The following is a 15,547-nucleotide window of genomic DNA, read 5'->3' on the forward strand; positions in this document are numbered from 1 at the left end:
AAACTGTTGCTTTTAAAGTGTTATAGTGTTTAGACCCAACCCTGACTCACTAGAACACATTCTCTCCCATATTAAAGGGGTACTCTTTTTCTTTAAATCAACTGGTCTCAGAAAGTTATATATATTTGTCATTTACTTCTATTTAAAGATCTCCAATCTTCCAGTACTTATCAGCTGCTGTATGTCCTGCAGGAAGTGGTGTATTCTCTCCAGTCTGACACAGTGCTCTCTGCTGCCACCTCTGTCCATGTCAGGAACTGTCCAGAGCAGGAGAGGTTTTCTGTGGGGATTTGCTGCTGCTCTGGACAGTTCCTAACATGGACAGAGGTGGCAGCAGAGAGTACTGTGTCAGACTGGAAGAAAAAGAACACACCACTTCCTGCAGGACATACAGCAGCTGATAAGTACTGGAAAATGGCAGATTTTTCAATATAAGTAAATTACAAATTTTATGTAACTTTCTGAAACCAGTTGATTTGAAAAAAAAAAAAAATGTTTCGATGTAGTACCCCTTTAAGTTTTTGGGACCATCACACTGAGAGCAAAGAGAAAAGCGCTTAGCCATGTGCTTCCCTGCTCTTTCCAGTGATTGGTCTACTGACATTATGTGCAAGCAAGCAGAGATCTTGAAAATGGTGAGAAACTCAAACACTAGGATCTAGAAGTAATGGGTACTGTTTATTAACATAAGATTGAGTGATTCATTTGAGAAGAGCTAATAAGACCAGTTCACACCATTATCTCCCAGTATTACACCATTATATCCCAGTATCACATGGCAAAAATCTAGATTAAATCTAGAAAATTTTAAATGATTGAAAAATACTAATATTTTTAATGACGTATAGAACATTCCAAACAATACCGAGGGGCGGGGCATGACACAGGACTCCAGAGACCCCCATAATCCCTCATGCTCCGCCCCTTCAGGCCTTGCACTAAGCCTGCTTCTCAAAGTGACCAATCACAATGCAGCTTATGTTGTTTCTAAATATTTTAGGAATTAGACTCTGAACTGTGATTGGTTGCCATGAGTAATAAGGACAGGTATGATAATGACGGCCTGGTGTATGAGTTATTATCGGCCTGTTACTTTATATGAGTCTCAGGAATACAGTCCTCCCCTAGTCCTGTGTGGCAGGTGACACTGTTTGCTATTAGGGCTGAGCAGGTGTTATACCTTTATAGTGCACCTGCCGGAAGTGATGGCGGGGAGATTCAGAGGAGCAATGAAATAATTAACATTGAGATGGAGCCCAAATCTAAAGCATCTAATGGCCGATAGTGTAGATGACCATCATACCCATAACTAACACAGACCCCAGACCAGACCCTATACTAATACAGAGACCAGACCCTCTAAACTCATAGATCCAGGCCCCAGACCAGACCCTGTACTAATATAGAGACCAGACCCTCTAAACTCATAGATCTAGGCCCCAGGCCAGACCCTGTACTAATATAGAGACCAGACCCTCTAAACTCATAGATCCAGGCCCCAGACCAGACCCTGTACTAATACAGAAACCAGACCCTCTAAACTCATAGATCCAGGCCCCAGACCAGACCCTGTACTAATATAGAGACCAGACCCTCTAAACTCATAGATCTAGGCCCCAGGCCAGACCCTGTACTAATATAGAGACCAGACACTCTAAACTCATAGATCTAGGCCCCAGGCCAGACCCTGTACTAATACAGAGACCAGACACTCTAAACTCATAGATCTAGGCCCCAGGCCAGACCCTGTACTAATACAGAGACCAGACCCTCTAAACTCATAGATCTAGGCCCCAGACCAGACCCTGTACTAATACAGAGACCAGACCCTCTAAACTCATAGATCCAGGCCCCAGACCAGACCCTGTACTAATACAGAAACCAGACCCTCTAAACTCATAGATCCAGGCCCCAGACCAGACCCTGTACTAATATAGAGACAAGACACTCTAAACTCATAAATCCAGCCCCTGTACTAATACAAACGCCAGACCCGGTAAACTCATAGATCCAGGCCCCAGACCAGAGCCTCCAAACTCATAAATCCAGGCCCAGACCACCCCCTGTACTAATACTAATACTAATGATTCAGGCTCCAGACAAGACCTTATACTACAGAGACCAGAACCTCTCATAGATCTTCAACCAGACCTTTATAAACTCATAGATCCAGGCCCCAGACCAGACCCGACCCCTGTACTAATCTCCTATGGGCCCCAGACCGCTGCTATCTCCTATGGGCTCACCGGACGATCTTTAGATTGTCCAGGAAGCCCATAAGAGATAGCGGTGGTCTGCTGCCACCACTCCTGTTATACGGAGCGACAGCAGCAAATACGGCCGATAATCGCTTAGTGTAATAGAGCCTTAAGTCCAGGCCCAAGACCAGACCTCTAAACAAATACTGATACCAGATCCTCTAAATTAATAAATAAAGAGCCTGCCCGGAACCTTTAAATTCAAAATCTCTAAAAGTAATAGATCCAAACATCAGAGCAGACCCCCTAAACAAATATTCACCAGATCATCTAAAATAAATCCAGAATCCCTACACTAACACAGACCCTTAACCTCTAAAAAATCCATACACCAGACTCTCTAAATTCACACCAAATCTTTTAAACTAATAAATACAGACCCCCCCCCCCCTCGACCAGAACCCTGAAAATACAAACACCAGAATGTCTAAACTAATAGATCCCAACATCAGAACTGACGCCCTTAACCAATCCAGACACCAGAGCAGACCCCCTAAACAAATATTCACCAGACCATCTAAAATAAATCCAGACACCTCCCACCGTTCTAAAACAGACCACAAACTGACACCAGATCTAAACTATTAAATACAGACTTTAACCCATGAGAACCCTAAAAAATACAGACACTAGATTCTTTAAAGGAATAGATCCAGACACCAGGTTATCCAGGATGAGAAAAAGCACAGCTACTTTCTTGCAAAAACAGCGCCACCCCTGTCCTCAGGTTGTGTGTGGTATTACAATTAAGCTTCATTCACTTCAATGGAAATGCAAAACCCCCACACCCAAAGTGAGGACAAGAGCAGTGCTGTTTCTGGAAGAAAGCGACCATGTTTTTCTAACCCCTTTAAACAAATACAGACACCAGAACAGAACCCTGAACAAGTACAGACATCAGATCATCTAAACTAAATCCAGAATCCCTACACTATCACAGACCCTTAACCCCTAAATTCACACCAGATCTTTTAAAGGGAACCTGTCACCCCCCGTGCCGGGGTGACAGGCTCCCGACCCCCACTAGAGCACCTTATACTTACCTGATCGCGCCGGGTCCCACTTCTTGAGAAGGTCGGGTGACAGAGATTTCAGCGCCCGAAGCCCGGCGTGCGCACTCCTGAGATGAGTCCAACACTCATTCGGACTCACCAGTCATTCTCTATGAGAGTTGGACTCATCTCAGGAGGGCGCGCGATCAGGTACGTATAAGGTGCTCTAGCGGGGAGTCGGGAGCCTGTCACACAGGGGGTGACAGGTCCTCTTTAAACTAAAAAATACAGACACCCCCCCCCCGACCAGAACCCTGAAAATACAAACACCAGACTGTCTAAACTAATAGATCCTGACATCAGAACTGACCCCCTAAACCAATCCAGACACCAGACCATCTAAAGCTGGGGTCACACTTCTGCTGGAGCTCTTTTAGATAGAACGGACTATGAGATGCAGATGGATATAGCGCATCTGGTCCACATTAAATTAAGGGTAAGGGTATGTCCACACAACGGAATCACCCTCCGCGGATTCTGCATCTCGCCCCCTTACGCTGGTGGCTGAGTGCATCTTCGCTGGTTCCACCGGCTTCATTCTATGGTTTTCCAGATTCCGACGTCCGCCAAAAGAATGAACCTGCTCATTCTTCGGGTGGACGGCGGAATATGGAAAACCATAGAATGAAGCCTATGGGACCAGCGGAGATGCACTCAGCCACCAGCGTGAGGGGGCGAGATGCAGAATCTGCGGAGGGTGATCCGCCAGGATTCCACAGTGTGCATGTACCCAAATACAAACACCAGACCATATGCACTATATCCATACCCAAGACCAGACCGCCTTAGATCATCCGGGAGGCCCATAGAAGATAGCTGTGGTCTGCTGCCACCACTCCTATTAGGCTGGATTCACACATTCCGTGTTCCACGCGGAACACGGACGTGGAATGCACCCTTAGACGGAACGACGACCAGCAGAACACAGCTATCGTTATCACTGTAATAGGTCATGTTTTAAGACGACGATCTGTCGGCTGATCGTTGCCCCTTAATGTGACCTATTACACCAAACGATTATCGTCTGGAAAGGCCGGTAATTGGCCAAGTATGGCCGATAATTATTTGGTGTAATAGAGCCCTAAGACTAGACCCCAGATCCCGTAAACGAATACAGACTCCTGATCAACCAAGCAAATCCAGACACCAGATCAGACCCACTAAACTTAAAAGAGCTTAAACCAGAACCAAGATACAAATACAGACCCCTAAATAAACACAAACCCAATATACAAGAACAGACCTCAGACTAGATCCATAAACCACAAGCACAAACACCAGATCCCGTAAACGAATACGGCCTCCTGATCAACCAAGCAAATCCAGACACCAGATCAGTATATAAATCCTTAAATAAATGTAGATCCCAGACTGATTTCCTTATCAACTAACAAACCCAGACCAGACCCTCCTAATAAACGAAAGCTGAAACGTATAGCCTATCCACGGGACCCTCACTGATCACAAGAATGGGCATCCTTAGCCCCCAAATGAATAGACCGTTATCCTATATGCTCAATCCCAGCTCCTCTACCTTAATATAGGATTGCCGAAGACCACCGACCACTATACCACCCTCACTCATAATTGGTGGGGAACCTGCGGATAGATGATGAGAATAAACCTTGGGATAACAAGACCCAGGACCAGGTCATCAAAACCAGTTCCAGACCCGAACCTTCTAAACCCATACAGACCCCCTAAATAGAGACCCCAAAAATAATATAGATCCTTGTGTTTTCTCATCCAGCAGAATTCAGTCTTTAGTATTGGGAGGCCACCCAGACAACATCCTTGTAGGCCCAGAATCAGGACACTGCATCGGTGTCAGAGGTGAAGAGGACGGCAGGAATGAAGAAAGGTGAGAAACATAGCAACTATTCCGGGATACCAGGAACTCCTCCTCTATTCTGAGCCGCCCAAGAATTCTTGGAGACTTGTCAAGTATGTGATCACTTGGCACCACGCTTCTCTGTTTGCTGATGTTATTTTTTTAGCCAGTTGCCCCATGTCGGCAGAGTAACGTCTGGAATATTACTGAATATGTTTTTGTTCTCCGGCCTGGATGGAGAAAAGGGACCATCCAAAACCAGAAATGGCTCCCGAGCCACAGGCCGTGCCGCAGCCGAATCGTCCCTCTGTGGTTCCCTGGTCTGGAATAAATTCCACTTCTCAGTATCACCATTAAATAACCGCCGGATTGGCAAAAAGCTAAAGAGTGAGGCACTGTCATGTTCCCCAGCCGCCATCTTGGTGGAATCTGGTGAATCGTCAGATTTCTTTTTCACGTAAAATATTTTCTTTGCCCCCGACACCATATCCTCTAAGTCTCTGTGTAAAGTTTCCGAGATCAGACCTTCGTCCAGATCGGACACGTTACACGCCATCACATCCTCTCCCGTCATGTCTTGCCATAGATTTCTGTTGCCAAGTTCTCTTAAGAAATCCAGCGAATCTTGTACACGGTATGTCATCTCCAAATGGCGGATCTTCTCGGTCAACTCCTCCGTCTTGGTCTCCAGGTTCTTGATCAGATCTGAGACTGACAGTGACAGCTGCTCCTCCTGCCTGGAGATCTCGCTCAGGACCCTCTCCTCCAGGTCGTCCAGCTGTCTTCTGATGTCTGTAAACAAGACGGTGACTCTTTTGGTTATATGAGCCGCTTTACCTTCCGCTTCTCTTTTGTCATCCAGCAGACTCTGGACTCTTTTGTCCGTTTCCTCCCTCTTTGTGGTCAGTTCCTGCAGAACGTTCCTCAGGATCTCTTTCTTATTCGCAGAGGCCTCATCCACTGTCTCCACCCGGTGTCTTTTGTGTCCACCAAAGAAGTAGCAGGTGGAGCAGATAGGTGCAGCATCCTCAAAGCAGTAGTACTCCAACAGTTCCTTATGGACGGAACACTTCTTGTTCTCCAGGGAAGTGTTGGGATCAGTCAGGACGTGTTCTGGTGACTTGCTGTGAGCTCTCAGGTGTTTATCACACAGAGAAGCCTCACACAGCAGACAGGATATCACAGCCGGTACAGCAGAGTCCACACAGTAAGTGCAGCAGATCCCGGTTTCTGTCCTTGTTGGTTGAGTAAACAGGAAATTCTCCATTACTTTACGTAGAGTAACGTTCCTCTGCAGCACAGGCCGGTCCTGATACTCTTCTCTACATTCAGGACAGGAATAAACTCCAGCCCCAACCTGTGTATCCAGCACACGACCAATACAGACCCGGCAGAAGTTGTGTCCACATCTCAGGGTTACAGGGTCCCTAAAAATGTCTAAGCAGATGGAACAGTCCAGCTCGTCTCTCAGAACAGCAGACGCCATGGCTGACGGTGTGAAGGAAAACACTGTACCTGCCAAAGTGACACTCCTCGTGCCACGCCTAGTCTAAATAAATTCTGACCTTTGTTCTGCGCTCGCTGCTAATACAACTATTTATAGGAACATTAAACCTGTCTGACAGTCCACGGGATTCTGCTGTAGGTATCTTGCCGAGAATAGAATTGTTAAGCATCCAGTGCCCAAAGTGGCACTATATGGCGGTAGATTATAGGATACGAGTCGAGATGATGTGAGGAGGCACCATTTAAGAGTAGGGATGAGCAAACTTTACGTCTGGGTTCGGGTTGGCCAACTTCCGAACACTCAGGATTTAACTCCCCGCGTCTGGAGCCTATGGCTATGGCTCTATCCATGTTTTCCAAGACTCCCAAGGATGACAACCAACTTTTACAGACACGGGGAGTTGAATGCCGAGTGTTTAGGTTCAGAGAAGTTCTTAAACTTGACGTTTGCTCATCTCTATTCAAAAGGCAAGAACAACTCTTCACCCTCTCTAGTCCAGCACTATAGACTAGAAGCAGGGACCAATAACTGACTAGTCCATCCACTAGGAGGAGAGCTGGCGGCAATGTAACTCTGACAAAGGCCAGACTCAAAAGGACTGGTTTACACTACACTCCTCCCTTGGCCTTTTTAACAGTTTCTAAAAAAAAAGGAACATGTGACCAAGGCATCATTCCTCCAATACAGAATGAGCAAATATTAACCCTTAAGCTTCTGTTTCACCTCAGCGTATGCTATGTTTCCAATGTAATATACAAAGATAGCTTCAGACACTGGGCAGAGAAGGGTTGTTCACAACAACACAACATGTTGATGGATGGTAGCTGGAGCACAGGTACTGGGACACTACATTTGGGGGCTTCACAGGGCACTGTTGGTGGTGGCGGAGTAATACTAGAGACTGTATTAGTGTATTTTTGTCCATTAACACTGGTTCATTTAGCTGTCATATTCCCTGCTACTCTGTCTATACAGATAAAACAATAAAGAAGTGTGTGTCTTTAATATGGCCGCCCCCAGAAAATCTTTGGAAAATAAAAAAAAATAAAGAACAAAGCATTAAAAAAAAAAGAAAAACATTACTTCTCTTCTATAGGCCAAAACCTAATGAATGAAAGGAAAATTCCAACAGCGGACAATTCCTTTAAGAAGCATTACACTAGTACACAAATCATAATAAATGTCAATAACAAATGGTCAAATTTCATAATTTTTTTTTAATTTTAACCCCAAATTTTATTTTTCGACATTCAAATTTTGTTATTCTGAATTTTTGTTATTTTGTTAACCTATCTACAAGACAAGCGGAGATCAAACTGCTGAGATCCCCACCGCTTACATGACCCATTTTTGAATGGTTTTATGTTTGAGCCACTGCCACTCTATTCAATCTCTTTGGAACCAATGGAGATGGCGGAGTACAAAGTTAAATTTGGTTATCTCTGTCAGATAGTATGGTAGTAGTATAGTATATAGGCTCTACTGCCACTTTTTTGGTAATCATGATGGTCCCAAAGGCCAAACCCCCACAACCAGATACGTATAACTTATCCTGTGGATAGAAGATACATGTCTATCTCGGGACAACTACTTTGAGCCTGACCACAAAGTCTGCCGCTCAATTACATTACACCTCTACAAGTGCATGTTGACGACTTTTTACGCCCCTCGAAATCTTTCATTCATTCTACTATAATTCAACATTACAATATATTATTATAACCCCATTCTACTTGTATCATTCTATTTGTGCAACATTTTGAAATGCTTACGACTGCTATTAGGGATTTTCCCCTGCTTGAGTAATACTGAAACGCTGGCTGAACCAGTCATGTTCGGTTGGGTGGAATAGGTGGAGAACGGTGGCACAGAGGCCTCTACATAGCATTCATTATGGGGCCCTTTACTTTCTGGAGAATTTTCACAATAAACACATTTTACAAGGTTTCTCGAATTCAGATGAAGACTCGCCTTTACTTTATTCAAAATGTCTAGTAATCCAGTATGAATAATGTCTGAGAGGAGACCCAGGTCTAGATCATGAATCCCATCACCTCCCTTCTCCTCAGGATCACACAAGTCACCTGTGTCTGGTTCCTGTAAGACAGTCAGTGGATCCGCCATGTTACACAGCTCCTCAATGTGTCTCATCTTCCTGGACAGCTCGTCCTTCTTTATTTCCAGCTGCTGGATCAGAGCAGACAGTGACAGGGTCTCTTCCTTTTCCTGCCTGGAGATCTCGCTCAGGACCCTCTTCTCCAGGTCGTCCAGCCGTCCCCTGATGTCTGTAAACAGGGCAGTGAGTCTCTCGGCTTCTCCAGCTGCTTTTTCTTGAGCTTTTCTCCTGCGCTCCTCCACACTCCGGACTCTTTTCTCAGTCTCCTCTCTCTTTGTCATCAGTTTCTGGAGAACATTTCTCAGTTTCTCCTTCTTATTCTCAGAGGCCTCATCCAGCATCTCCACCTGATGTCCCCGATGTTCTCCATCCAATCTGCAGGACACACAGATACAAGCAGCGTCCTCAGTGCAGTAATATTCCAGCACCTTCTTATGGACAGAACATTTCCTCTTCTCCAGGGAAGTGCTGGGCTCAGATAAGACGTGTTCTGGTGACTTGCTGTGAGCTCTCAGGTGTTTATCACACAGAGAAGCCTCACAGCGCTGGCAGCATTTCACAGCAAGTACAGGAGAGTCCAGGCAGTAGGTGCAGAAGATCCCGGTATTTATCCGTTCTTCATCTGGTTGGACGGGGAGTAAATTCTCCACTATGTTACACAGAGTTATATTTCTCATCAGTGTTGGACGCTCCTCAAAAATGTCTCTACACTCAGGACAATAATAAACTCCAGACCGGCCTAGAGTTTCCAGAGCCTGATCAATACATCCCCGGCAGAAGTTGTGTCCACATCTCAGCGTTACAGGATCTGTATAAAGGCTCAGACAGATGGAACAGAGCAGCTCGTCTCTCAGGTCAGCAGACGCCATGGCGGACTGTCCTTACTAAAAGTGAACCAGGAAGCATCTGTTATATTAAAAAAGTTAGATAACAAATGTACTTTAGAACCAGATCAAGTTTATTGCAATTTCCACACGGATAAAGTTTTAGGACTTTATACAGTCACATGAACTGTCAATGTTCTCCAGGTTTGGAACGCTGCCGGGGACCGATGGGTCAGTTGTTTGTTTCCTCCAATTTCCCCATCTTGTTTGCCATTATTGGAGTTCATCCTGAGATCAGACTCCTTCACAAGGTGCTGGGACTCCTCTCTCCAAACACCCTATAAGAGCCGCGTGGTCTGACTTTGGGATAGTTGCCGGCTCAGGTAGGTACAGTTGACTTGATGTAGTGACTTGAAGTTGGCCAAACTGGTTCAATCTTCATCGACAGATAAGAAGATCGATGCTTATTGTTCAGCCAAAAGTTGATAGAGTCTGGCCACCTTAAGGATTTGTTCAGTCTTCATCCTAGTAGATTCCATTAAACTATATTGGATCCATCCAGTGTTCTTTTCATTTTTTCTCACACAGAACGTTGCTGTTACTATGGACATCTAAAAGCAGATAAACCAAGAATCCAAGGAATGTGTAGGAGTCACCGAATTCTAATATTTGGCTGCATAAGTACACCTAACAATGTGATCTGCTCTCTATAAGCAATTTTGTCATGGTTGTATGATCTCAAAGTCAAGATATTTCTAAAACCTTAGAGCAAAAAATAAGTATGAAAGGATGTTATTGAAACCTAAACGCCTAAAGGATTATGTAGTTTACACCCTGAACATAAAGTGCTGTTGACTTTGCTAGATCCCTAGGTAATCCCCAGAATGGTCACCAGTAAACAGCAGGACACACTGGCTATAACGGTACAGGAACAAGTCCAACCAGATGTGACAAAGGACAAAAGCATGGACATATGGACCCAACCAGAAGACTATGACAAGGCAGAATCCAGAAGCAGGACAATTCCAGACCAGTAGGACAAGGCTAGAGACCAGGATCAGGCCAAGAATGAGGGCCAGGATCGAGAATCAGAAGCAGGTCAGGAGTAAGGCCCAGGAACAAGGACCAGGAGAAAACCAGGAGCAGACCAGGACCAAGATGAGGAACAGGTCAGGAATAAGGACAAGGAGCAGGCCAGGAAGGAGGACCAAGAGCAGACCAGGAACAAGGACAAGGAGCAGACCAGGAACAAGGACAAGGAGCAGACCAGGAACAAGGACAAGAAGCAGATCAGGAAAGAGGACCAGGAGCAGACCAGGACCAAGGACAAGAAGCAAGCCAGGAAAGAGGACCAGGAGCAGGTCAGGAACAAGGACAAGAAGCAAGCCATGAAAGAGAACCAGGAGCAGGCCAGGACCACAACGTGGAGCAGGTCAGGAATAAGGACCAAGAGCAGACCAGGAACAAGGAAGCAAGCAAGCAAGTTGGGAAGAAGAAAAAAAAAAAATTGGAATGAGGACTAAGGGTATGTGCACACTACGGAATCCCTACGGAACACCCGTCGAGGATTCCACAGCTCGCACCCGTTCGTGAAATCTGACGGCCGTGCGCATCTCCGCTGCTCCCATAGGCTTCATTCTGTGTCTTGTCAGATTCTTGAACCCGCTCATTCTTCAGCCAGACGGCGGAATCTTGCAAACAATAGAATGAAGCCTATGGGAGTCTATGCGCACGGCTGCTAGAGTCCGCAAGCGGATGCGAGCTTCAGAATCCGCAATGAGTGATCCCAGCTCCAGTTGCCATGACTGGATGTGCTGTCAGTCTCCTGTTGCCATGACTGGATGTGCTGTCAGTCTCCTGTTGCCATGACTGGATGTGCTGTCAGTGACATCCACAGCACATGCTGGCTGCCCAGTAACACGGCATGGCAGGTGGATGGACACTTGGCACTGAAGCTTGGGGTGGTAACATCACTGGCAGCACTGTATCATCGGCTACTAGCATCAGGCTGTTGACTTTTAGTCACCTACAGGGGGCACTCAAACTCCAGGTACACACCAAACACCTACGACCTATGTAACGTCCATACACCTGACCACTGACAACAACACGTATTGTAAATAGTCTTGACGTGAATTGGAAAAATTCCAAAAATTTTTATCATTAAATAAAACTTTATTTACATAAAAAACGAGAAAAGTCTTTGTCACAGATCGTCAGCTGAAGAAAATCTCCCTGACGTATTTTAAGGGGTCGTCGTCCGAGTCCTCAGAGACTTCAGGGGGTGGTGGGATAGTCCTGGGCTTCTCAGCTACGGGGGATATCGGAGGCTTCTCCTCACTGTCTGTATCCGGGGAGGGGTCCTCCTTATATTCTGCCGGTTCCGCTTTGGTTTCTATGTCTCTCTGTATTTTATTCTAGAAGAGAGCATAAAGTATAGGTCACATGACTCCATCCTTGTGGGGGCGAGTACAAGGGGCTCTACAGGCACAATACAAGGAAGGTCAGGACTTGCGGCCATAACACAGGCCTATAAGTGCTCCGTTATGCTTGGGGCATCCGGCCTAGTCCTTACCTGGTCCAGCACCTCCAGCGCGCACTCCACCAGCTCCTTCTCATTCATACAATACACGGTTCTCCTCCGGGGCGACCTGCACAACATTGAAATTTCAAATGTAACTTCACTCAGTGCAGTTTAAAGGATCCGACACATGATACTGGAGAGCCCCTTTAAGAGCCAACATGAGTCTCACACTTGTGTCTTCTTCTTCCTCGGTTCGGTGGGACGCGGCTTCTTGCGCCCCGAGTTGTCATCTGTCATCCAGGACGGGAGGACGCGCTTTTTCCCTTTAGTCTCAGCATCGTCCATTTCACTAGAACATTAAAACATCCCCCAAAAATATTTTTTTAATAGGCTTCCAAATATATTACCCACATACAATGGCCGCTACATCCCCCTGCTCACCCACAAGGCTCTCCACAGTGCTGGACCTCCCTATATCTCCTCCCTAATCTCTGTCTACTGCCCTACCCCTGCCTTACGCTCCTATAACAACTTAAAGCGGCACTATCAGCAGGTTCGGGCCAGTGAACCTGCTGATATGAGCCAGACGCTCCTTACCTGAGGATTCTCGGGCTGTACAATTCCTTTGAGGTCCGGTATAGCTGCGTTTTCTCCTAATTCCCAATATGCTAATTAGCGTGCTCGGAGCATTTGGGGCGTTCTTCATGCGTCCGAGCGCGCTCATCCCACCTAGCCTGCCCCCTCCCAGCCCGCCCACTATGCATATTCATATATACATAGCTAGGCCGCTTGTTATGGCGCATGTGCAGGAAGCAGCATGTAACAAGCGGCCTAGCTATGTATATATGAATATGCATAGTGGGTGGGCTGGGAGGGGGCAGGCTAGGTGGGATGAGCGCGCTCGGACGCATGAAGAACGCCCCAAATGCTCCAAGCACGCTAATTAGCATATTGGGAATTAGGAGAAAACGCAGCCATACAAGTAATAACACGTACAGCCCGGGAATCCTCAGGTAAAGAGCGGCTGGCTCATATCAGCAGGTTCACTGGCCCGAACCTGCTGATAGTGCCGCTTTAAGACTAACATCCACCTTAATCCGTATCTCTCACTCCCGTCTCCAGGACTTCACCCGAGCTGCACCAGTTCTATGGAACGCATTACCCAAGACTGTCAGACTCACCTCCAATACACAAAGCTTCCAACATGCCCTCAAAACACATCTGTTCAAGCAGGCTTAGGGTACTATTACACAACATGATTAATCGGCCCGATTCGGCCGTTTATCGTTCTGTGTAATAAAGACAACGATCAGCCGATGATCTTTTCTGATGTTTTCATTGGCTGATTGTTGATATAGGTTCTGACCTATAATTGTCGGGTGCCGATCGCGCATCGCTACGTGTAATAGCAGTGCGCGCCCGACGACTGACAATATACATTACCTATCCAGGCTGCAGGGCTCCTCTTTCTCTGTGCTTCTCCCTGGGTCCCGCGTGCTCCAGCTTCAGAGTGGCCTGTCTTAACTGACAGGCCGCTCAGCCAATCACTGGTCGGGACCGCCACGGCCAGTGATTGGCTGAGCAGCCTGTCAGCTGAGACAGGCCACTCTGAAGCTGGAGCGAGCGGACCCGGGGAGAAGGCCGCAAGAGGAGCCCTGCAGCCTGGACAGGTAATGTATAATGTTTAAGTAAGGGCTGCAAGGACATTGGTAACGATGTCCCTGCAGCCCTTCTTAAACGATTATCAGGCTGTGTAATCGGCCCATCTAATACCACCCTAACCAGGTTCCCTAATTTGACCGCTACCCTCAACCAACCCCAACCACACACACACCAAGAATTTAAGCACTTAGACCTGTAGCAGGAATTGGTTGGTGACAGGTTCACCCCCTTACCTGCACTGCCTTATTTATAAAGATGGCCGGACCATGCAAAAAACGAAGGACTTTGCCCCTCTGCCATTTTGTCTCGCACCCCCTACTGAATCTGTTGGCGCTATATAAATAAAAATTATTACTACACATACACAACTACTGTGTCCCCATCACATCCACACACACACACATACCCCCCCTCACATTCACAGCCCCCGCCACCCATCACATCCGCACACACACATACCTCCCCACACTCACAGCCCCCGCCACCCATCACATCCGCACACACACATACCTCCCCACACTCACAGCCCCCGCCACCCATCACATCCGCACACACACATACCTCCCCACACTCACAGCCCCCGCCACCCATCACATCCGCACACACACATACCCCCCCCTCACATTCACAGCCCCCGCCACCCATCACATCCGCACACACACATACCTCCCCACACTCACAGCCCCCGCCACCCATCACATCCACACACACACACACACACACACATACCCCCCCACACTCACAGCCCCCGCCACCCATCACATCCACACACACACACACACACACACACACATACCCCCCCACACTCACAGCCCCCGCCACCCATCACATCCGCACACACACATATCTCCCCACACTCACAGCCCCCGCCACCCATCACATCCGCACACACACATACCTCCCCACACTCACAGCCCCCGCCACCCATCACATCCGCACACACACATACCTCCCCACACTCACAGCCCCCGCCACCCATCACATCCGCACACACACATACCTCCCCACACTCACAGCCCCCGCCACCCATCACATCCGCACACACACATACCTCCCCACACTCACAGCCCCCGCCACCCATCACATCCGCACACACACATACCTCCCCACACTCACAGCCCCCCCCCCACACTCACAGCCCCGCCACCCATCACATCCACACACACACACACATACCCCCCTCACACTCACAGCCCCCGCCACCCATCACATCCACACACACACATACCTCCCCACACTCACAGCCCCCGCCACCCATCACATCCGCACACACACAGACACCCCCCCTCACATGCACAGCCCCCCATCACATCCTCCCCCCAAACCTCCATCACCCCTACACACATCCCCCCATCACATTAGGTATTATTTCCTCCATACATTTCCTGCATCAGCCGCAGCCTCCCACCTTCCAGCCCCACATTGCTACCGAGACTTCCTCATTCAGCCGGAACTACATCCCCCACAATGCAGCAGCAAACTACACGGGGGCGGGCACTAATACGTGTTACTCCTACACCTGCAGTTACTCCTCTCTAGCACAAGGTGGCGCTGTAGCGCTAAAGCAAAAAGTATATAATCCAGTTCGGCATCTTCAGCTGCAGTTACTAACTCCACCACTAGGTGGCGCTCTATAAAAGTACATGCTAAACTCCTTATTTCTTATTACAGGACCAGTGCCTGTTCACACCTGATAATTGTGCGGTTTTATATCTGGGGCGGATATGTCCCAATCTCACCCACCCCCCTTTTCTGGAACTGGTCTCAGCCATC

At 47.4% G+C, this 15,547-nt stretch overlaps 2 protein-coding genes across 5 annotated transcripts; both read right to left on the reverse strand.

The window, feature by feature from the left end:
• Nucleotides 1–8,391: 8,391 nt before the first annotated feature.
• On the reverse strand, nucleotides 8,392–9,726 carry LOC138773261 (E3 ubiquitin/ISG15 ligase TRIM25-like). Its single transcript, XM_069954101.1, has one exon. The coding sequence runs from the start codon at nucleotides 9,631–9,633 to the stop codon at nucleotides 8,392–8,394; it is 1,242 nt and encodes a 413-aa protein (XP_069810202.1). The 5' UTR covers nucleotides 9,634–9,726.
• Nucleotides 9,727–10,146: 420 nt separating this feature from the next.
• On the reverse strand, nucleotides 10,147–15,236 carry CYREN (cell cycle regulator of NHEJ). Of its 4 annotated transcripts, XM_069966803.1 has the most exons (5): nucleotides 15,155–15,236; nucleotides 12,342–12,461; nucleotides 12,164–12,239; nucleotides 11,772–12,005; nucleotides 10,147–10,199 (listed from the first exon to the last, which is right to left on the reverse strand). In XM_069966803.1, the coding sequence occupies exons 1-4, from the start codon at nucleotides 15,163–15,165 to the stop codon at nucleotides 11,805–11,807; spliced, it is 408 nt and encodes a 135-aa protein (XP_069822904.1). In that variant the 5' UTR covers nucleotides 15,166–15,236; the 3' UTR covers nucleotides 10,147–10,199; nucleotides 11,772–11,804. The 4 variants fall into 4 exon arrangements, with proteins under 4 accessions (XP_069822904.1, XP_069822912.1, XP_069822896.1 ...); XM_069966811.1 differs by lacking the exon at nucleotides 10,147–10,199 and having other exon boundaries at nucleotides 11,743–12,005; nucleotides 15,183–15,236; XM_069966795.1 differs by lacking the exon at nucleotides 10,147–10,199 and having other exon boundaries at nucleotides 11,743–12,005.
• Nucleotides 15,237–15,547: the final 311 nt, after the last annotated feature.

Source organism: Dendropsophus ebraccatus, chromosome 1, assembly GCF_027789765.1.
Source record: "Dendropsophus ebraccatus isolate aDenEbr1 chromosome 1, aDenEbr1.pat, whole genome shotgun sequence".
In the NCBI taxonomy this organism is placed as follows: Eukaryota; Metazoa; Chordata; class Amphibia; order Anura; family Hylidae; genus Dendropsophus; species Dendropsophus ebraccatus.